Raw genomic sequence first — 23,355 nt, 5'->3', positions numbered from 1 at the left:
ATGTTTCCTAAGACATTCCATATATACACTCAGGGGTGGGCTGCTGGAGGTTTGCAAGGGTTCGGGAGAACCTCTAGCTAAGATTCTGTGCAGTTCGGAGAACCCCGAAATCCCACTCCTGGCTGGCCCCGCCCACCCCACCCCGCCCCTCCCAGGAGTCCCCACACGGCCCGTTTTAGATGCAGGTAAATGCAGGGCGCGTACCGAGTCTCAGGGACAGCGAAAAACAGGCCTACCGGAAGTTCGGGAAGGCTGGAAACGGACCCATTTCCGGCCTCCAGAGGGCCTCCGGAATCTGGGGAGGCTGTTTTCGCCCAAGGCTCGAGGAAAGCCTCCGGAGCCCGGGGAGAGCAAAAACACCCCTCCCACCATGCAGGAGGAGGCTGACTAGGCCACGCCCACCATGGCCATGCCCACCCAGCAACCGGGCAGAGAACCCCTTGCTAAAATTTTTGAAGCCAACCCTGTACACTTCTTGTTGTCTTTATAATTTTGTAGAACAGTATTAGACATTTTTGCTGCTCACTACATTGTTGGCTTATAGAAAGGACAGAGACCAAGAAATGGGTCTTTGCACACACTTGTGGCAGAGTCTTTAGATTTTGCATTTTTATCTCAACCCTCTACATACCAAAATGGGCTAGATCGGTGTTCCTCAGCCTTGGCAACTTTAAACTGTGTGGACTTCAACTCCCAGAATTCCCCCAGCCAGCCTGCTAGGAAGTCTGGGAGTTGAAGTCTACACCTCTTACAAGTTTCCACCATTGAGAAACACTAGGTTAGAATATATGGGCCCTCTAGGATAAAATGACTGTTGCAGTCTCTGTACGCAAACACACACAAACAAACACACACACACACACACATCTGTGCTTCTGTTTTAGAACATGCTCAAGGTCATTTCCTTTCTCAATGCTGTCTTCGATTTATTCCAGAATTACATGCTGGCAACAGAAATTATTCTTCCAGGACTGAGCTCTGGCTAAAATTCAACTTTGGGATTACTGAATGATGAAATAAACTTAATCAACAACAGATTATGAAGAGAAAAACAGTCATACCAAGAGGCCAAGGTAATGGAGAAATGAAAGTTATTTTTCTCCATGCTGGATTACAGGGCATCACAACAACTTTGCCAAATAAGCACGAACAACAAAATAGGAATTAAATTCTGGACAGAAGATGCTCTCTTCCCAGCTTCGGTCAAATTCTGTACCTCTACCTCCAATGAAACGAAGACTGAAATCCAGTTTAGACTTTATGCAGTTGGGAAAAAGCTTCCCTCAATTTTGGGGGAGTCCAGGAAGAAGTTGAGGTTCTGAATAGTATTACAAACTGGCATGTCTATAAAGGTAGTTCTCGATTTATGACCGCAGCTGAGCCCAACATTTCTGTTGCTACCAGTGTTTTCCCGAAAATAAGACTGGGTCTTATATTAATTTTTGCTCCAAAAGGCACATTAGGGCTTATTTTCTGGTTATGTCTTATTTTGAGAGAAAAATACGGTACTAAATGTACCCATCTGGCTGACAATCTTAACTGGGGCTTATTTTGGGGGTAGGGCTTATATTACGAGCATTCTGAAAAATCATGTTAGGACTTATTTTCCGGTTGGCTCTTATTTTTGGGGAAACAGGGTAAGTGACTTTACAAATGTCTCATTTAACAACAGAAATGTTGGGCTTAATTGTGGTCGTAAAGTACAGAGTACAGAGGTGAAATTCATTTCTTTTTTTACTACCGGTTCTGTGGGCATGGCTTGGTGGGCTTGGTGTGGCTTGGTGGGCGTGGCTTGGTGGGCATGGCAGGGAAAGGATACTGCAAAATCTCAATTTCCACCCCACTCTAGGGGAAGGATACTGCAAAATCCCCATTCCCTCCCCATCCCAGGGGGAAGGATATTGCAAAATCTCCATTCCCACCCCACTCTGGGGCCAGCCAGAGGTGGTATTTGCTAGTTCTCTGAACTACTCAAAATTTCTGCTACCGGTTTTTCCGGTATTTGCTGGATTTCACCCCTGCACCTGTATATATAAAAGTGTCATGGGTTCAAGTCTTTCTTCCTCCCCAGACTTCAGAAATCTACTAAAGTTTAGTACAAAATGATATCTAAAGGAGGGGGGGAGGAATGTGTATCAATCAAAATTCAATATAAATCTACCTCTAGCTATCTCCAATTAATGTTCTCTCTGTGTGTAAACATGCAAAGAGAGAGAAGACAGCAGAAGGATCTTCTCTTTGTTCTGCTCTGGGGTGGGGGGAATATTTTTATGTGAGGTGGAAAAGGACCTGTCATCTTAAAAGGTTAACCAAGCATTGTAATTTCCCCATGGGAATTAGCTTAGCCATACAATACTGACTGCACCTGGCAAGGCTCAGGCAGTGGTGTCACCCATCCACAGCTGGAAGATCTATTTCTTTTTCAGTTTGCAGTTCGGCTGCAGGGGAACTCAAGCCTACAACACACATTTTGCTTGCAGGGATGCCCCTTGGCATCAAAAGTTTAAGGAGGCAACCTAAATTTTCTCCAGGTTTATTGGACCCACACTTATCAGACTCTGCTGGTGTGGCCAACATTGGGAGCGATCTGGAGGACTCCAGGTCAGGGGTGAATTCCAGCAGGTTCTGACAGGTTCTGGAGAACCGGTAGCAGAAATTTTGAGCAGTTTGGAGAACCGGTAGAGGAAATTTTGAGCAGTTTGGAGAACCGGTAGAGGAAATTTTGAGCAGTTTGGAGAACCGGTAGAGGAAATTTCGAGTAGTTCGGAGAACCGGTAGAGGAAATTTCGAGCAGTTCGGAGAAACGGTAGAGGAAATTTTGAGCAGTTTGGAGAACCGGTAGAGGAAATTTTGAGCAGTTCGGAGAAACGGTAGAGGAAATTTTGAGCAGTTCGGAGAAACGGTAGAGGAAATTTTGAGTAGTTCTGAGAACTGGCAAATACCACCTCTGGCTGGCCCCAGGGTGGAGTGGGAATGGAGATTTTGCTGTATCCTTCCCCTGACACGCCAACCAAGCCATGCCCACTAAGCCACGCCCAGAGAACCAGTTGTAAAAAAAAATTGCATTTCACCACTGCTCCAGGTGGTCTACCTCTGTCCTAAAGAATGATGCTGTTGCAAGTGACAGCATTGTTAGCAGCATATAACTTTTGGGCTGGGAAGCCAGACTCCATTTCTTTTAGCATTTGGAGAAGGCAGAAGCCCAAAGAAGAACCCATCATAATCTGTGGCACATGGTCATCCAAGGATAAACCCACATCCCACACACAGAGCATCACTGATGAGATTTAAATTGCTTGCATTGATTAATTCTTATGTCCAGCAGTAACTCAATACTGCCTATCTTGTATTTGGGTCTCATTGAATGTATCTCTATTTTCCCCAGTTTCACCATATCCTGTTCTTTCAATAAAGCATCAAGATCTACGCACACGGTCTGTTGTATTGGCGGATAGGTGGGTTTAGTTGGAGGCAAGTTGTCCCACTGGTTAATTGTTCTAACTGTCGAGTAAATTTCTCTTTAGTTCTAGATTGGTTCTGTCCTTGATTGGTTTCCATCCATTGCTTCTTGTCCTGCCTTCAGGTGCTTTGGAGAATAGCTTGACTCCCTCTTCTTTGTGGCAGCCCCTGAGATATCGGAAGACTGCTATGATGTCACTCCCTAGTCCTTCTTTTCATCAGACTAGACATACCCAGTTCCTGCAACCGTTCTTTATATGTTTTAGCCTCCAGTCCCTTAATCATCTTCATTGCTCTTCTCTACACTTTCTAGAGACTCAACAAAATCTTCTGGATTGTCACCAGAAGTTTTCAGTGGCAGGCTTGTGCCAAAACCCTCCCCAGACATCTGCAAAGAATGCTTTACAAGCTCCTTGCTCTTTTAATTATTCTCCTTTCATTGTACACAGTGACCTCATCCCAAGCCAAGAAGAATTCCTGTCTTAGTCATCAGATAGCTGGACAACTTGATTTCCTTTCAATTGTTCCTTGCAGCTTGGTGTGTATGTGTGTGTTTTTATACTCAAGTGCTAATCACCCACCCATCCATCCATCCATCCATCCATCCACCCACCCGCTCACAAACACACATTCCACGTCTTTGTGTTTGCACTTCCATCTCTGTGCTGTGCCTGGTTGCTCCTGGCTCACTCGTCTCCCAACTTCAAGGAGGAATGTGTGGGAGAGGTTATATGGGGACGTGATTTGGGGGAGGGGGTGGGACATATTCTGAATAGAGTTTAGAGGAAGGAAATGGGGTTGCATGCTTCAGAGAAGAAGGGCTATTAACAGGAGAGAGATGAACTCCGGGGGGGCTGCATTTGAATCCGTTCCTGTTACTGAATTTAGAAGGGACGCAGTGGCTCAGTGGCTAAGACGCTGAGCTTGTCGATCGAAAGGTCGGCAGTTCAGCGGTTCGAATCCCTAGTGTGTAACGGGATGAGCTCCCGGTACTTGTCCCAGCTTCTGCCAACCTAGCAGTTGAAAGCACGTAAAAAATGCAAGTTGAAAAATAGGAACCACCTTTGGTGGGAAGGTAACAGCGTTCCGTGTGCCTTCGGCGTTTAGTCATGCCAGCCACATGACCACGGAGACGTCTTCGGACAGTGCTGGCTCTTCGGCTTTGAAACGGAGATGAGCACCGCCCCCTAGAGTCGGGAACGACTAGCACATATGTGCGAGGGAAACCTTTACCTTTACTGAATTTAGAGCCTATGAAATTGGCATGAGACGCTTCGCAGCACAAGAACTCGGAGGTTACTTCAACTCAGAAGGAAAATACGCCTGCCTTAAAATTTCTCCAAAGTCTCACTGCCCCCATAAAACAGATCTGAACTTATTCTCAGGGGGCTTTCCTTCAAAGACCAAACTGGAATACTGCATCTAGTTTTGGTCACCCAGGTAAGAAAAAGATGCTGAGACTTTGCAAAAAGTGCAAAGATGATTAAAGGCCTGGAGACTAAAATGTAAGAAGAACAGTGGCAGGATTTGGGTATGGCTAGTCTAGAGAAAAGAAGGACTTGGGGGGACCTAATATAAGTATTCCAGTATTTATTTATTTATTTGTTTGTTTGTTTGTTTGTTTGTTTATTTTCTATACCGCCCTTCTCCCGAAGGACTCAGGGCGGTGTACAGCCTGATTAAAAGCACAAAGACAGACAAAACTTAAAAATAATTAAAATTAATAAATAATTGGCTCAATTATAAAACCCCCAAATTTAAAATCCCATATTTAAAACCAATTAAAATCTTTACATTGATAGCCCGGCCTGGCGGAACAACAAGGTTTTGAGGGCACAGCGAAATACACGGAGATCGGAGATCTTATGCATTTCTGGGGGCAGCTCATTCCAAAGGGCATTTGAGGGGCTGCCACAAAGAAGAGGGGGTCAACTTATTTTCCAGAGTACCAGAAGGTAAGACAAGAAATAATGGATGGGAACTAAACAAGGAGAGAAGCAACCTGGAATTAAGAGAAACTTCCTAACAGTGAGGACAATCAATCAAGGGAACAGCTTCCCTTCATAAACGGTGGGTGCTTCATCACTAGAGGTTTTTAAGAACAGCCACTTGTCTGAAATGATATAGGGCCATGATGGCAAACCTATGGCATGAATGCCACAGGTGGTACACGGTGCCATATCGGTGGGCACGTGAGCTCAGCTCCGACGGGCATGGGTGTGCCAGTCAGCTGATTTTCGGGCCTTCTGGGCCCACCAGAAGTAGAGAAACAAACTGTTTCCGGCCTCCGGGCAGGTGGGAAAGGCCGTTTTTGCCCTCCCCAGGTTCCTAGAGAGGCTTTGGAGCCTCGGGAGAGCAAAAAACGAGCCTACCACGGCCACTGTGCCATCGTGTGCCAGAAGCAGGGGGAGCACGGGTGGGGGCACGCACGCATGTGTGGGGGACAGGGCGCATATAAGTATGGCTGTGGGCACACGCACCCCCCCCGTGCTCCCCCGCTTTTGGCACGTGATGGCAAAAAGGTTAGCCATCACTGATATAGGGTCTCCTGCTTGAGTAGGGGGCTGGACTAGAAGACTTCCAAGGTCCCTTCCAGCTCTACTCTGATTTAATTTTTTTCATAGTTGGTATATAGGTAGTCCTCAACATACGGCCACAACTGAGCCCAACATTTCTGTTGATAAGCAAGATGGTTGTTAACTGAGTTCTGCCCCATTGTACGACCTTTCTCGCCACAGTTATTAAGTGAATCACTGCAGCTGTTAAGTTAGCAACGCGGTTGTTAAGTGAAACTGGCTTCCCCAGTGACTTGGCTTGTCAGGTCGCAAAAGGGGAATCACGTGATTCCCTAAGGGATACTACAACCGTCATAAATGTGAACCGGTTGCCAAGCATCTGAATTTTGATCATGTGACTGTGGGGAGGCTGCGATGGTCGTAAGTATGAGAAACGGTCATTAAATCACTTTTTTCAGTGCCATTGTAACTTTGATCACTAATCGAACTGTCGTAAATTGAGGACTACCTGTATCTTAGAGGATGCTATTGTTGAATGTGGCAACGCTACTGTTGATGTTAACAACAATGATATATCCTGCCTATCAACCAGTGGTGAAATGTAAAATTTGTGGGCGTGGCTTGGTGGGGGGGGTAATGTGACTAGGTGGGTGTGGCCAACATTTTTTCTTTACTTTTAAAAGCATTTTTTCTACAACCTTAAGAGGTTGCAGAAAAAAATGCTATTAAAAGCCTCTGACGATCCCAGCTGAGTTGCCTGATCATCAGAGGCTTTTTTTCTTTTAAAAGCAAAAAAAAAAATGCTTTTAAAGGAAAAAAAAGCCTCTGACGATCAGGCAACTCAGCTGGGATCGTCAGAGCCTTTTAAAAGCATTTTTTTGAAGTTGTAAAAAAATGCTTTTAAAAGGCTCTGATAATCCCAGTGGAGTTGCCTGATCGTCAGAGGCTTTTTTTTTTTTTTTACTTTTAAAAGCATTTTTTCGGCCGAAGAAAAAATGCTTTTAAAAGTAAAAAAAAAAAACAGCCTCTGATGATCGTGTGGCTCAGCTGGGCATGGAGGGGGGGCAGGGATTTTTACTACTGGTTCTCCGAACCACCCACCGCCATCGCTACTGGATCAGGCGATCCGGTCCAAACCGGGAGCATTTCACCCCTGCTATCAACACACTGAATCCTCTTGGGCTGCTCTCATGAAGTCATCCCTCATGATTTCATTGGAAGGATGGAAAGCCAATAAGAGGGCAGCCAAAAGTAGAGCATGGCTGGCCTCTGGGAGTTGACGTCCACATGCCTTAAAAATCGCTGAGTTCCTGTCTAAGGTAAGACTAGAACTCAGAGCCTCCTGGTTTCCAGGCCAACACCTCCACCATCACACCAAATTGGCTATGTATGGCATGGTACAATTCTATGCAAAACGTTTCTATCAAACTGTCTGTTTGAATAAATCTTTCAGAGAACTGAAGCTGGCATAATCTCCACATGGTACAAAATTAAGCATTTTCCTAGAAATTGATACATACTAATTACGTGCAGTTGTTTACTGAATCACAATAAGTCCACAGTGCCTGTGGCAGGCGGTGAAGAAGTCTGAAAACCTTTTCAAGGATTACTTTATAACACTCTCTTTGGTAGAAGTAATCTAGAATAGAATAGAATATTTTTTATTGGCCAAGTGTGATTGGACACACAAGGAATTTGTCTTAGGTGCATATGCTCTCAGTGTACATAAGGAGAATAAAATACATTCATCAAGAATAAAAAGATACAACACTTAGTGATAGTCAAAGTTACTAATAAGGATACTAAAGTCCTAAAAATATTTTATTTTGATACTACTATCAAAATAAAAAAAATGGAATGGAATGGAATGGAATGGAATAGAATAGAATTCTTTATTGGCCAAGTGTGATTGGACACACAAGGAATTTGTCTTCAATGCATAGGCTCTCAGTGTACATAAGGAGAATAAAATACATTCATCAAGAATAAAGAGATACAACACTTAATAATAGTCAAGGTTACTAATAAGGTTACTAAAGTACTAAAAATGCTTTATTTTGATACTACTATCAAAATAAAAAAAATGGAATAGAATGGAATAGAATAGAATAGAATAGAATAGAATAGAATAGAATAGAATAGAATAGAAATCTTTATTGGCCAAGTGTGATTGGACACACAAGGAATTTGTCTTCAATGCATAGGCTCTCAGTGTACATAAGGAGAATAAAATACATTCATCAAGAATAAAAAGATGCAACACTTAGTGATAGTCAAGGTTACTAATAATCTATCAAATCATACTAGGAAACAAATAAAAATAACATAATTGAAAGATACAAGCAACATGGTTATAGTAATAAGTGGGAAGAGATAGATACTAGTAAGGAAGAGAAGAATAATAGTAATACAGTCTTAGTAAATTATTTGACAGTGTTGTGGGAATTAGTTGTTCAGCAGTGATGGCATCTGGGAAAAAACTGTCCTTGTGTCTAGTTCTTTTGGTGTGCAATGCTCTATGGGTAGAAGTTGAAACAATTTATGTCCAGGATGCGAGGGGTCTGTAGCAGGGGTGGGTTCTACTTACCTTTACTACCGGTTCGCAATGGGGCCGTGCGGGGAGGCTTATTTTCGGAGGGAGGCTTATTTTTGTGCATAAGCCCCGATTGGGCTTATTATCAGGGGATGTCTTATTTTTGGGAAAATGGGGTATAAAGAACGGTTGCTGGAATTGGGTATGTCTAGTCTGATGAAAAGAAGGACTAGGGGAGACATGATAGCAGTCTTCCAATATATCAACGGCTGCCACAAAGAAGAGGGAGTCAAGTTATTCTCCAAAGCACCTGAGGACAGGACAAGAAGCAATGGGTGGAAACTAATCAAGGAGAGAAGCAACCTAGAACGAAGGAGAAATTTCCTGACAGTTAGAACAATTAATCAGTGGAACAACTTGCCTGCAGAAGTTGTAAATTCTCCAGCACTGGAAGTTTTTAAGAACTGATTGGACAACCATTTGTCTGAAATGGTATAGGGTTTCCTGCCTGAGCAGGGGGTTGGACTAGAAGACCTCCAAGGTCCCTTCCAACTCTGTTATTCTATTCTATTCTATTCTATTCTATTCTATTCTATTCTATTCTATTCTATTCTATTCTATTCTATTCTATTCTATTCTATTTTCTATTCTATTCCATTTATTATTATTATTATTATTATTATTATTATTATTTGTTAATCTTTAATGAGATTCATAGTCTTTGAGGCTGATTAATAGCTCAGCAGCTTGAGTCCTAACCAAGGACCTAGGAACCGTTAGGAACAACTACTACTCCTTCTCCTTCTCCTCCTCCTTCTTCTTCTTCATATTTCTATGCCGTCCACTCTCCGAGAACTATTCTATTCTATTCTATTCTATTCTATTCTATTCTATTCTACTCTACTCTACTCTACTCTACTCTACTCTACTCTACTCTACTCTACTCTACTCTACTCTACTCCATTCCATTCCATTCCATTCCATTCCATTCTATTTTCTAAATATTGGAAGACTAGAAGAATAGTTCAGCGGTGGGATATGGTTACCTGGTTTGATCTTTTATGCCTCGGGAGCAGCTCTTAAAATATTTTGGGGATGATGTCATAATCTAAGGTAATACAAGTAATACGAGTAAATAGTAAGTCAATGCACCATGTGGATGATGCAAGTTCATTCTTACACGCGCATAACACACAGACACACACACCTCAAGGGACATATTTGTGGTTTACGCGCGTGGGACCCAATCGCATCCAACCCACGCTCATCCCACACGAATTTAATTCGGACAAACAAAAGAAGCTCCGGACTGACCGGCTGGGATTCGCCAAGGACACGCGGGCGGGCAAGAAACAAAAGAGCCAGCGCTTGCACGTCCGGGGAGTGGGGGGATTCCCCTTCCCTCCCCTTGTTGGAGACCCCCACCCATCCCCGTGCCCGACCCCAGGAGAGGAACGAAGAGGGAGGGAGCGAAGAGAAGGCTGGCAGGCGCCGGTGTCTGCATGGCTCGAAGGAGCTGCCTCTCTCCCCACCCGGCCGCAGACAAAGGAGCCGGTCGGCGCCACCCTGCAAGTTGTCCACAAGGCGCAAAGGAAGGTGGAAAGGGTGGGAAGCGGTCAGATCTCCCCCCACCCACCCCGGGACAGGGGAAGGAAGGGGGCGAGGGAAGAGGGGGAGGCCGGAAGGAGGGGAGAAAGGGGGGGGAGGCTTGGCCGTCGGGGGCTGCAAAGGAAGAGCCCGTTGTGGGGGGCTGCCCCTTAAACGCGAAGCGGAGCCGGTGCAGGCACCATGGCTCCTTCTTGGAAGAGCTGGCTCGCCAACGAGGGAAGCAAGCATCTTTTCCTGGTAAGAACCAGCCTTTCCCAAGTGGCTTGAACAAGGGGTGGGATTGGGGGCGGGGAGGGGATTTGTGTGTATGTGTTTTTTTGTGTGTTTTTGTGTTTTTCTGCAAGCGCGCTGGCGATTGAGGGTGCTTGGAGACGCGCGCCCCGGGCGCGCAAGAACGAAAACTTTATTTAATAATAATAAAAAAAGATTGTTTTAAAAGCGCTTTTGCTGCTCTTTTCGCCCACGCGCGTTGAATCCGGAGGAAGTTTGTGGAGATCCTCAAGTCATCCAGGTCCCGGTTGTCCCCAAAGATGCCTTTTTTTTTCTTTTTTCTTTTGCAAGAGGCAACTGGCGTTTCTGGTTTATCTTGGAAGACATTTGGCATCTCATCCAAGAAGTCCACTCTTGGGAATTCCCCACCATCCAGTCCGAGCTGAAGAAACTGTCTTGGATGAGAAGCAGGAGGCGCTAAACGAACTGGTGTAAGTCGAGGACTTAACCAGTACAGGATGGTAACTTTTTCTGGAAAGTCCACTTCCACTTCTGTGGTTGTCAGGAGCCCTCGGAAATCAAATCCGGTGCCCTCGCTTTGCCAAGCCAGCGTCTGCACACGCTCAGGAACCGTCTTGTCCCATCAGCCTGCTCAGGAGATGTGCTTCCTCCATTCCTCACTATCCAGTCAGAGCTGAAGAAGCTTCTTGGATGAGAAGCGAAATGTCTTCAAAGAAAAACCAGAAAGTCCAGTTGTCTATGGAGATTCTCAATCATCTGGATGGGGAGGAACAGGCTTTGACTCAACCCTTCCAAGACCGAGTGGCTGTGGATGCTGGCATCCTGATATAGCCAGCTGGTGCCATCGCTGGCTATTGGGGGCGAGTCATTGACCCCCACAGAAGGGGCTCGCAACTTGGGCGTCCTCCTGGACACACGGCTGTCTTTAGAAGAGCATATGACAGCCGTGGCCAGGGGGGCTGTTTATCAGGTTTGCCTGATACGCCAGTTGCACCCTTTTCTGGATCAGGATTCCTTATTCACAGTCACTCACGCTCTCGTCACTTCCCGCCTGGACTACTGTAACGCTCTCTTCATGGGGCTCCCCTTGAGGAGCACCCGGAGGCCCCAACTGGTGCAGAATGCAGCCGCGTGGGTGATTACGGGACCGACATGGCGGTCCCATATAACACCTCTCCTGCACGAGCTGCACTGGCTCCCAGTGGTCTTCCAGGTGTGCTTCAAGGTGTTGGTTCTCACCTTTAAAGCGCTCCATGGCTTAGGGCCAGGGTATTTACGAGACCGCCTTCTGCTACCGATAACCTCCCACCGGCCAATACGCTCTCACAGAGAGGGCCTCCTCAGGGTGCCGTCGGTCAAGCAATGTTGGCTGGCGGCCCCCAGGGGGAGAGCCTTCTCTGTGGGAGCACCCGCCCTCTGGAACGAGCTACCTCCCGGAATACGGCTGATCCCGGATCTCCGCACTTTCCGTAAGGCCCTGAAGACGTTTTTATTTCAGCAAGCTGGCCTAGCCTAATTAGGTTTTTTATGGGTTAGTTTTTAATTGTATAGCTTTGGGGTTTTAAATTGAGGGCCGATTGATTTAATTTATTTTAGCTATCTTAACTTTTATATTGTATGTATTTTAATTTTGGCTGTTCACCGCCCTGAGTCCCTAGGGGGAGAAGGGCGGTATATAAATTCAAATATAAATAAATAAATAAATAAAATAAAAATAAAATCCAGGTCATGGTTGTCCCAAAGGTGCTTTTTCAAGAGGCAACTGGATTTTCTTGCTATTCTTTGCACCATGCACAAAACGCACAGCGTGCATTTGGTACATGGTGCGCATGTGTGGCCAGAGAACCGGTAGTAAACAGGTTCAGATTTCACCCCTGGCTCAAACCACACTGGCAGCCATTGACTAGAGAGGGGAATTCGCAGCAGCCAATCAGTCAATAGGAGCTGGGCAGATCCCAGCCCCCTCCCCCCTTCCAACATTGTCAACATGGTTGTTGCAGATTATTCATAAAACAAGATTTCTCTTGGAAGAAGGAAAACCCACTTTGAGCTAATGACAAAATGAAGCCGCTCTATGATGGGCGGAGGATAAGATGAATACAGATTAACAGAGTTGGAAGGGACCTTGTAGGTCATATAGTCCAACCCCCCACCCCCACCCAAGCCGGAGACTCTATACCCGTGACGGCGAACCTATGGCATGCGTGCCACAGGTGGCACACAGAGCCATATCTGTGGGCACGCGAGGATTGCCCTAGCTCAGCTCCAGCGCGCATCTGTGGACCGACCAGCTGATTTTCAGGCATGTCAGGCCCATCGGAAGTCAGGAAACGGGCCGTTTCTGGCCTCTGGAGGGCCTTGGAGGATGGGGGGTGGGGAAGGGCATTTTCGCCCTCCCCAGGCTCCAAGAAAGCCTCTGGAGCCTGGGGAGGGTGAAAAACGGGCCTTCCGGACCCACTGGAAGTCAGGAAACGGGCCGTTTCTGGCCTCCAGAAGGCCTCCAGTGGGGTGGGGAAGGCTGTTTTTGTCCTCCCCAGGCTCCAAGAAAGCCTCTGGAGCCTGGGGAGGGTGAAAAACGGGCCTTCCGGACCCACTGAAAGTCGGGAAATGGGCCGTTTCTGGCCTCCAGAAGGCCTCCAGTGGGGTGGGAAAGGCTGTTTTTGCCTTCCCTAGACTCCAAGAAAGCCTTTGGAGCCTGGGGAGGGCGAAAAACAGGCCTACCAGGTCCACCGGTAACCTTTTTGCCATCGTATGCCAAAAGGGGAGTGCGAGGGGGTGGGGTGTTGCATGCACATGTGTGGGGGATGGAGCTCAGGGGAGCATTGAATTATGGGTGTGGGCACGCCCATGTGCGACACCCCCCCCGGACTCCCCCCACTTTTGGCACATGACAGCAAAAAGGTTAGCCATCACTGCTCTACACCATTTCTGACAAATGGCTGTCCATTTGTCTTCTTGAAAGCCCCCAGTGATGAAGTTCCTATATGCCTTTAAAAATGCCCCAGCAAGTCATCTTCATGTCATAGTTAGTTAGTGGTCCATGAAGAAGATCCTTCATAGACTTCAGTAGAGCTTGGTCCCTAAGAATGGCATCCTGTATAATCAGGGGTATGAAATAAATGTAACTTTGGAGAGGGTGAAGAATCGTTGCAGGTAGTTTTCAATTTACAACCATTTGCTTAGTGATGGTTTGAAGTTAAACTGGCACTGATGCCGGTTTTCTACACTTAAGGCCTTTGCAGCATCCCTATGATCACGTGATCAAAATTCGGAGGCTTTGGCAACCGACCTGTATTTATGAGGGTTTCAGCGATCCGGGGTCATATGATAACCTTTTGCAACCTTCTAACAAGCAACGTCAATACGGAAGCCAAATTCATTTAACAACTGAGTCGCTAATAGAACAGCTGTGACAAAGAATTGTAAAATGGGGCAAAACTCCCTTATCTCTCTTGCTTAGCAAGAGAAATTTTGGCCTTCCTTCTTTCCTTCCTTCCTTCCCTTCCCCTCCCCTCTCTCCTTCCTTCCACCTTTCTCCTTCCTTTCTTCTTTATCTTATTTCCTTCTTTCTCTCCCCCCCTCACTTCTGCCTTTCACCTTCCTTCCTTCCTTCTTTCTTTCCTTCCTTTTTGTCCCTCCCCCTCACTTCTGCTTTTCTCCTTTTCCTCCATCCCTCCCTTCCACCTTTCTCCTTCCTTCTTTATCTTATTTCCTTCTTTCCTTCTTTCTCTCTCCCCCTCACTTCTGCCTTTCACCTTCCTTCCTTCCTTTCCTTCCTTCCTTCCTTCCTTCTTTCCTTCCTTTTTGTCCCTCCCCCTCACTTCTGCTTTTCTCCTTCCTTCCTCCATCCCTCCCTTCCACCTTTCTCCTTATTTCCTTCCTTATTTCCTTTCCTTCCTTCCTTTCTCCCTCCCTTCCCTTCCCTTCTTCCTTCCTTCCTTCCTTCCTTCCTCCTTCCTTTCTTCCTTCTTTTCTTCTTTCTTTCCTTCCTTTTTCTCCCTCCCCCTCACTTCTGCTTTTCTCCTTCCTTCCTCCATCCCCCCTTCCACCTTTCTCCTTATTTCCTTCCTTATTTTCTTTCCTTCCTTCCTTTCTCCCTCCCTTCCCTTCACTTCTTCCTTCCTTCCTTCCCTTCCCTCCCTCCTTCCTTCCACCTTTCTCCTCCCTCCCTCCCTTCCTTATCTTATTTCCTTCTTTTCTTCCATCTTCTTTCTCTCCCCCTCACTTCTGCCTTTCACCTTCCTTCCTACTTCTTTCCTTATCCTCTTTCCTTCCTTCCTTCTTTCCTTCCTTTCTCTCTCTCCCCCTCACTTCTGCCTTTCTCCTTCCTTCCTTTGTTCCTTCCTTCCTTCCTTCCTTCCTTCCTTCCTTCCTTCCTTCCTTCCTTCCTTCCTTCCTTCCTTCCTTTTTCCTTGCACTTTTTACTCCTTTTTTCCTTAATAAAGATTTTATATAAGCTGAATATTCATGGGTATGGAGCCAAAGAGGTTGAGCTGAACCAGTGAAGGACAGGATGTTTATATGTACCATCGAATTAAAATAATAGATCAGCAAAGGAATTTGTTCATCATGCAGTAGTATTTAACCAGCATTAGTTCTTTTTATGGTAGGCACATGTTATTTGGCCTGCAAAAACAAGGATGAATACTAAGTGGCTATGAAGAAATAAACAGCACCCCTTTTCTGCTGGACTGTTATATTTCTGGCATTTAGTAACAGTAACCTTATGCATTATTTACAATATATACAATGTTGGGAATTCTCACCATGTAGAGGTATGAACTAGACTGTTCTCTGTGTCATATAATATATGTGGATATATGCGTAATTCTGTATTTATTTATCTATTTTGTTATATTTATGTAGTGTATATTGGAGGTGGTGACCCTTTGAGAGCTATATGCAAGGAAATGTCATTTTAATGTATTCCAATCTATTCTATTCTATTCTATTCTATTCTATTCTATTCTATTCTATTCTATTCTATTCTATTCTATTCTATTCTATTCTATTCTATTCTATTCTATTCTATTCTATTCTGTAATTTGTTCTACTGTGTTTCCCTGAAAATAAGATCCTGACTTATTTTGAACCCCGAAATAAGCGCTTGGCCTTATTTTCAGGGAGGTCTTATTATTTTGGTGCGTGTGGAGCAAGACGGGGATCCTCTTGCCATCTTACCCGATTTCCAGCTCTGTCTCCCTAACCCTAACCAGAGGAAATGGCGGGGACTGGTTGCGCATGCGTTTAAATATTTTTTGAGAGGACTTATTTTCTGGGGAGGCTTATTTTCAGGGGAGGTCCTATTTTGGGGGGAGGCCTTATTTTCGGGAAAACACAGTATTCTATTCTATTCTATTCTATTCTATTCTATTCTATTCTATTCTATTCTATTCTATTCTATTCTATTCTATTCTATTCTATTAATTCATCAGTGCAGAGTGCCACACTAATTTAAACAATTGACCTTGGACAAGTCAAAGAAATGTAAACCTTTGATCTGTGGTCTACAATTTGCTCACCTCCAACTAGGAAACAGTTGCTATGGTTAAGCATCAAACAATAAATACATCAATGAGAAAAATACAAATACATTGGCAATTACAAAGGTTCCAGGCACCTCCCCATTCTCTCAACCTTCCTTGGTGACACTACATAATCTCTGCTCTCAGATCTGCTGAGCTGCTAAATTTTGGGGAGAATTGAAATCTGTATCCAGCAATGGGATGCAGGGCGTTAGCAGCAACAAGAATTTGGGGTGCACTGCGTTAAGTCAAAGCAGGGAGGTTTGCTTGGCTGTGAGAATGGCTAGCCCGATATTTTGCATTGAACAGAGAACAGGTAATCCAGAATTTAAGACTATCATTTTTTTTTTTTTAATAATTTGATTTATATGCCGCCCTTCTCCGGAGACTCAGGGCGGCTTATAATGCGTTAAGCAATAGCCTTCATTCTTTTGTATATTTTATACAAAGTCAGCTTATTGCCCCCACAAACTGGGTCCTCATTTAACCTACCTTAGAAAGGATGGAAGGCTGAGTCAACCTTGAGCCTTGGAGAGATTCAAACCAGCAGAAATTGCAGGCAGCTGTGTTAATAACAGGGTGCACTAAACCACTGTACTATCAAGGCTCTTTGATCATTGAACCCAGAACTCTGATTGTAAGTTGCGCCAGTCGCTAAGCAGATCATCACATGACAAATCAGATTTTATGACTTTTTTTGTGATGGTTGTTAAGTGAACACAGCAGTTGCTAAGCAAATGTCAGTGTCCAAGTAGCAACTTGTGTGACAGGCGGGGATACTTACCACTATAAAATCACGGCCTGTCACGCGGGAGACCGGGGTTGACAGCCAGAGTCGTTAAGCACAAGGGTTGTTTTTTTGCCAGAAACTAGAAATACAGGCAGTCCTTGACTTACAACCATGTATTTAGTGACCATTCAAAGTTTACAACAGCACTGGGAAAAAAAGAGACTTATGACTGCTTTTTCACACGACCGTTGCAGCACCCCTGTGGTCATGTGATCAAAATTCAGTCGCTTGGCAACTGGCATGTACTTATGTCGGTTGCAATGTCCCCGGGGTCATTTCATCACTATTTGTAACCTTCCCAGCTGCCTTCCAACACTCAAAGCCCATGGAGGAAGCCGGAGTCGCTTCAATGCCTGAATTATTCACTTAACAACTTAGATAGATAGAATAGACTAGCAGAGTTGGAAGGGACCTTGGAGGTCTTCTAGTCCAACCTCTTGCTTAGGCAGGAAACCCTACACCATTTCAGACAAATGGTTCTCCAATTTCTTCTTCAAAACTTCCAGTGTTGGAGCATTTACAACTTCTGAAAGCAAGTCGTTCCGCTGATTAATTGTTCTAACTGTCAGAAAGTTTCTCCTTAGTTCTAAGTTGCTTCTCTCCTTAATTAGTTTCCATCCATTGCTTCTTGTCCTGCCTTCAGGTGCTTTGGAGAATAGCTTGACTCCCTCTTCTTTGTGGCAGCCCCTGAGATTTTGGAAGACTGCTATCATGTCTCCCCTAGACATGATAGAATCTATGATTCCCATAGAGTTTGCCAATTGTCCAAGTCGATACTATGTCCCAAATATTTACTCCAATGTTGTTGTAAATTTTAATGATTGTTGCAAAGAGATATTTGTACCCAGATGACACACTGTTTAAAGGAAGATGGAATGTTTATATTTTAAAAAAGTAAAAACTTATTTAAAAAAAAGGAGTGGCAGAGAAGAATAAATGAATAAAGTCCTCCTTTATTTGCTAAATTTATATCCTTTTTCTGCCAGAGCCCAGGGCAATTTACAAGGGGTCTCCATAATACACCCACACAACAACTCTGTGTGGTAAGCTAGTCTTAACGCAGTCAGCGGTGTGGCTGTAATATGGTGTGCTGAGCTGAGAAAAGAAAAGGACTCCCCCATACTCCTATTATGGCTAAATCAGGTAACCTGATTTACGGATGTATTAAGCTAACAGCTGGTCTTCCCAGCTTTGCAAGCCACAAGCGACACATACTCCCTTCTAGCTTAGTTGAGCAAGCTGTGAGAATTGATTCAAAGGCCACAGTAGAAAAGAGAAAGTTTTGACATTAATTACTGCCGAGGAATGGTTGGTGAAGTTGACAGGTTTTGCAGAAATGGATAATTATCTTCTTTGCCTGGGAAAAAAAAAGACATCCGCATTTACTGGTGACTGAAAACTTCATAGGGATTTTTAATGTATTTTTTTTTAAAAAAAACCTTTTGATTTATGGCTTTGATGATTAGATAAGGTAAGGGGGGGGGAATATGATGTAACTTTAGAGAGAGGGGTTAAAATCTGTTTTCACTTTTAACTGCTGTGAAGAATATCAGAAGCCTCTATATATATCCTTTCTATTTTTCTTCAACTTTGTTGGGATTTTTGCTTTTTTAAAATTTCTTTTTCTCTTTTATATTAGTTTGTATTAGCTTTCATTTTCTTGTTTAAAAGTCTTAATTATATTATTGGAATATATATTATTATGTACCATATACATTATAATAGGTAATTATGAACTTATGAAAAAATAAGTAATTTTTAAAATTAATTCTTTTTTTTAAAAAAATTAATTTTTATTGAGTATTTTACATTTTAAAACCAAAAACACAATAGAAGAGACAAAAAAAAAATCCCCCAAAACACACACACATCAGATGTTAAAATACAACAGATATATACAATCTTTCTGCATCGACTTTTGTCTTTATTCTTAGCTTTTATCCTCCCGCTCCTTCTCTTTATTCTTTATTTTTAAATATTCATAATAAACTCATTTGTTAGCAGGATCATTATTTACATTTATATCCAGTATGTTAATATCAAATTTCACTTTATATTCTTATTTCTTAATTTGATTTCTGTTTTCCAACTATGTATAAAACCTATTTTATATTTTAATTTTTAAAATTAATTCATGGATATGTATATACTGTGTATATATTGTGTATGTATATACATGCCTATATATATATATATACACATATGCATATATGTATGTATATGTATTTGTGTGTGTATTCATTCAATGTGAAAGATTGGGTTCAGTACAGCATTCCTGCTAATCACTTAAACATTAAGTAGCAGTAGGATTTATTAAAAAAATCATAATATATCTGCATTGAATGCAGAGTATGGACTTAGCTTATCCTCTATCAGTACTGGAAAACATCCCTTTATATTTGACATAAAATAGTAGATGTATTAAGAAATACAGAGGGCAAGGAAGCTTCAGTTTTATCTAAACTACATGTTGAGAGAGAAAGAAACAGAAAATTATCCTCTTGAACTCAGAGACTCGTTTAATTAAAAATAGGCCTTTGAGAACTACAGTAGTGGCCATAATTGGGAAAAGTGTATTTTTGAGGTTTGATGGCTAATAATACCACTTGTTTTTTTGGGGGGGAGTTTCAAGATAATCCTATTCCACTGCTGGAATGGCCTGGGAATAGCCCAGACCTTCACCCAATGGAAAATCTATGGAGCCGACTAAAGAAACTTGTTAGTCAAAAGTGACCCAACAATCAAACCCAGTTAATAGAAGCAATCCTTCAATCTTGGTTTCACATGATAACAGCTGCAGAACTAAAAGACTTGGTTCACTCCATGGGAAGATGTTGTAAGGCCGTAATTCATGCTAAAGGTTACCCAACTAAGCACTAACTGACATGGTGATAATTTTTTATATCTCATTTTTTCTATGGTGGTAATTTTTGTATATCTTGTTTTTTTCTACGTGTTTCACTTTTCTTCTTTATACTGTAACTGCTATTCGAATAGCAAATCCTTCATAAAAGTTATTGCATTACATTCTTGATTAAATTATCTTTCCATTCATATATAATTTTATGGTACTACTCCAAAAAAAAAAAAAAAAAGTGGTGTTATTAGCTAGTTTTAGAAAATACACTTTTCTCAAAAGGTTTCCACATGTTTAGCCACTACTGTAGATACAAGGAGCAGTCATGGAGAATGTTCCCTTCACCTCTCTTTTCATTTGCTCTTTTTTTTTTTTTATTTGATTTATATGCCGCCCTTCTTTGAAGACTCGGGGCGGCTTACAGTGCATTAAACAACAGCCTTCATACTTTTGTATATTTTACAAAGTCAGCTTATTGCCCCCACAAACTGGGTCCTCAATTTACCTACCTTAGAAAGGATGGAAGGCTGAGTCAACCTTGAGCCTGGCGAGATTTGAATTTACTAATTGCAGACAGCTGGAATTAAATTACAATGCATTAGTCTGCTGAGCTATCCAGGCTCCTGCTAGTCAAGGAAGAGGTACCAAGTGGAGATGAAATCTCCAAAAAGGGGTGACAGGTCAAGAGACAATACAGAATAACAGAGTTGGAAGGGACCTTGGAGGTCTTCTAGTCCAACCCCCTGCTCAAACAGGAGACCTTATAACCATCCCCGACAAATGGCTGTCCAGTCTTCTTAAAACCCTCCAGTGATGGAGCATCCATAACTTCTGGAGGCAAGTCTGGTTAATTAAAGAGAGAAGAGAAACTACTTTAAAAAGGAAGAGATCTTTTCTTGTGGAAGACTTTATTAGTTTCAGGGAATTAGAAGAGCATAATCCAGTTGGCAAAGCACTTTTTTTTTTGTCTAATGCTTGATCAGGGGGTTGGACTAGAAGACTCCCAAAGTCCTTCCAACCAGGATGGATAAAAATCAATGATTTTTTTTAAATCAAAAAAATCAGATTTTTTTTATTTAAATTGGATTTTTTTTATTTAAATCGGATTTTTTTGATTTTTATCAAATTTATTTTAATAAAAAACTTTGGGAGTAAAAATCTATCATAAAGAGAGTTTTCTATTTAAAATACATAAATAATTTAGTTTATTCAGCATGAAATGGAGCTTAGTTATGTAGCAGGAGGCTGTATATTCTGCAACACTGGGACTATCGGTGAGTCAACAGTGGGTCAAAGGAGTAGCAGAGATGACAGTTGCTCTTTAAAAAATATGATTTAAATCGAGTTGATTTAAATCAAGCCTTTTTCCTAGTGATTTAAATCATGATTTAAATTGTGACTTAAATCAACTCAATTTAAATCAAATCCACCCTGCTTCCAACTCTGTTATTCTGTTTTTATGGCATTAGCAACTGCAGAAAAATCCTCTCCTTAAAATATTGGAAAATGATGTCATCAATCCAGACTAAAGGCTGCAGATTAGACATGACTAACCTGGGATTTCCCCCTAGATGTTTTGGGTGTATAGTGGACTTTTTGGTTTTTTTTGGAAGATTGGGGTAGATGGAATCCTAAACTCGATGCCTATCTCATCCTAAAGTCATCTGGTGATTTAATGTGGTTTGGGTTAGCATTCCGAGCCAAGCCTTATGGTTTGTAAACTCTTGAGTTATGATCTAGCATATTGGGAATCCAATCGATTGTAATGTACTAAAAAAAAAAAAAGCCCAGGAGGTCATGATTTCCCCTACAAAACAGGCTTAGTTTATTTACAAAACGTGTATCCCAAATTTCCATTGTTTTCTTTGAACAATTCCAGAACACGGATACAATTCAGTTAAGACGACCAAGTGCTTGCATTACAGTGTTTCAAATTAAAACCGTTTTGGGTAGAAATGCTTACCAAAGATGTCAGATTAAACAAAACTCCTGAAAACACTCTTAAAGAACATGCATGTGGATCAGGGGTGAAATCCAGCAGGTTCTGACAGGTTCTGGAGAACTGGTAGCGGAAATTTTGAGTAGTTCAGAGAACCGGCAAATACCACCTCTGGCTGGCCCCAGAGTGGGGTGGGAATGGAGATTTTGCAGTATCCTTCCCCTGCCATGTCCACTAAGCCACTCCCACCAAGCCACACCACGCCCACTAAGCCACACCCACAGAACCTGTAGTAAAATAATTTGGATTTCACCACTGATGTGGATGAACAGAGACCTCATCTGATAGCAGTGGAATTTTATACGGCTTTGTGCCAACTATTATAAAATCAGAAGGGTGCAGCAGTGGGTTTCACATTTTGTTACCACAGCTCGCCACACACATGCTCGCTCGCTTTGCGCACGCACTCGCCTTCCACACATGTGCACCACCTCAAAAACGTGCCTAAATAGGACAGCATAGAGCTAGGGCGGGTGGGCGATTTCTGCTACCGGTTCGCTTGAACCGGTCTGAACCAGCTGAATATCACCTCTGGAAGGGTGGATGGGTAAACAGTTCTCTGTTAGAATTTCACAATGTGGGATAAGGATGTTTCACCTTTTTTCTCCTGTTGTCATGTTGGCTGAAATTGGGCGACCTAGCAGAAGGTTTAGAAAGCTATGAGGGGTGTTTATTTGCCTACGACACTCCTAGTCCATCTTTCCATTAAACCAGACATACCCAGTTCCAGCAACTGTTCTTTATATGTTTTAGCCTCCAGTTTCCTTGTCATCTTTGTTGCTCTTCTCTGCACTCTTTCTAGAGTCTCAACATCTTTTTAAAATCATTGCAACCAAAAGTGGATGCAGTATTCTAAGTGTGGTCTTACAGACGCATTATAAAGTTGTATTAACACTTCAGTTTTGGGAAGGCGAAGATATTCCTGTAGATCAAAATGTGATTAAGAAAATACTGGAATGTGCAGAAATGAATAGATTAACATTAGCAAGTAAAGGGAAGGAAGAATCTGATTATTATAACATATGGGATTTATTTTATCAATGGTTAGAGAAGAAATATGAAAATAATGTATAATAAAACCAAATAAGTTAAAGAGAAATATTATGATAATAGAATGTTAAGCATTAAACATTAATATTAAAATAAGAGTCAATATAAATAATGAATATGGTGGCAAGCTTCAATTGTTGTGACACAAAAAATATGTACCCAGATGACTCACTGTTTAATGAATGTTTTGTATTAAAAGAAAATAAAAAAAAAACTATTAAAAAAAACACTTCAGTTTTGATCATGTGATCATGAGGATGCTGCAATGGTCATAAGTGTGGAAAACACTCATAAGTCACTATTTTCAGTGCCATTGTAACTTTGAACCATCACTTAATGAACTGTTGTAAGTTGAGGACTAAATGGACTACGTATAGGGGGAAGAAAGTCTTCTGCAAAAACCTTAAGGCAGTGTTTCTCAACCTTGGAAGCTTGAAGATGGGTGGACTTCAACTCCCAGACTCTGGGAATTGAAGTCCACCCATCTTCAAGCTACCAAGGTTGAGAAACACTGCCTTAAGGTCTTCTATTTTTCTAGTGCAGTTCCAAGATGGGCTTCCATAATAATCCTTCATGAAGATACCTACATGATACATGATACTGAATCTAGGTACTGAGATACCTAGATTCTTGATGAACTTGCAGATTCTTTCAGAGTCAGTGGCTTGTGGTTTACCGTTAGTGGCTTGTGGGCAGGGGTGGGATTCAAAAATTTTAGCAACCGGTTGCTGGGTGGGCATGGACATGGTGGGTGTGGCCTACTCGGCCTCCTGCACCACGGCAGAGG

The 23,355-nt window shown here is 42.7% G+C and overlaps 1 protein-coding gene across 2 annotated transcripts in view; it reads left to right on the top strand.

The window, feature by feature from the left end:
* Positions 1-9,943: 9,943 nt before the first annotated feature.
* Positions 9,944-23,355, top strand: part of NOX4 (NADPH oxidase 4) — a 139,048-nt gene continuing 125,636 nt past the window's right edge. The window contains exon 1 of one of the 2 annotated variants that reach the window (XM_060686199.2): positions 9,944-10,353. In XM_060686199.2, the coding sequence (XP_060542182.2) occupies positions 10,297-10,353 (57 nt within the window). In that variant the 5' untranslated portion in view covers positions 9,944-10,296. The remainder of the gene's footprint in view (positions 10,354-23,355) is intronic. The other variant, XM_060686200.2, reaches the window with a different exon arrangement.

The sequence above is a fragment of the Pantherophis guttatus genome, chromosome 5 (assembly GCF_059756535.1).
Source record: "Pantherophis guttatus breed Tessera chromosome 5, ASM5975653v1, whole genome shotgun sequence".
NCBI classification, from domain to species: domain Eukaryota; kingdom Metazoa; phylum Chordata; class Lepidosauria; order Squamata; family Colubridae; genus Pantherophis; species Pantherophis guttatus.
This window is presented reverse-complemented; position numbering and strand designations above follow the sequence as displayed.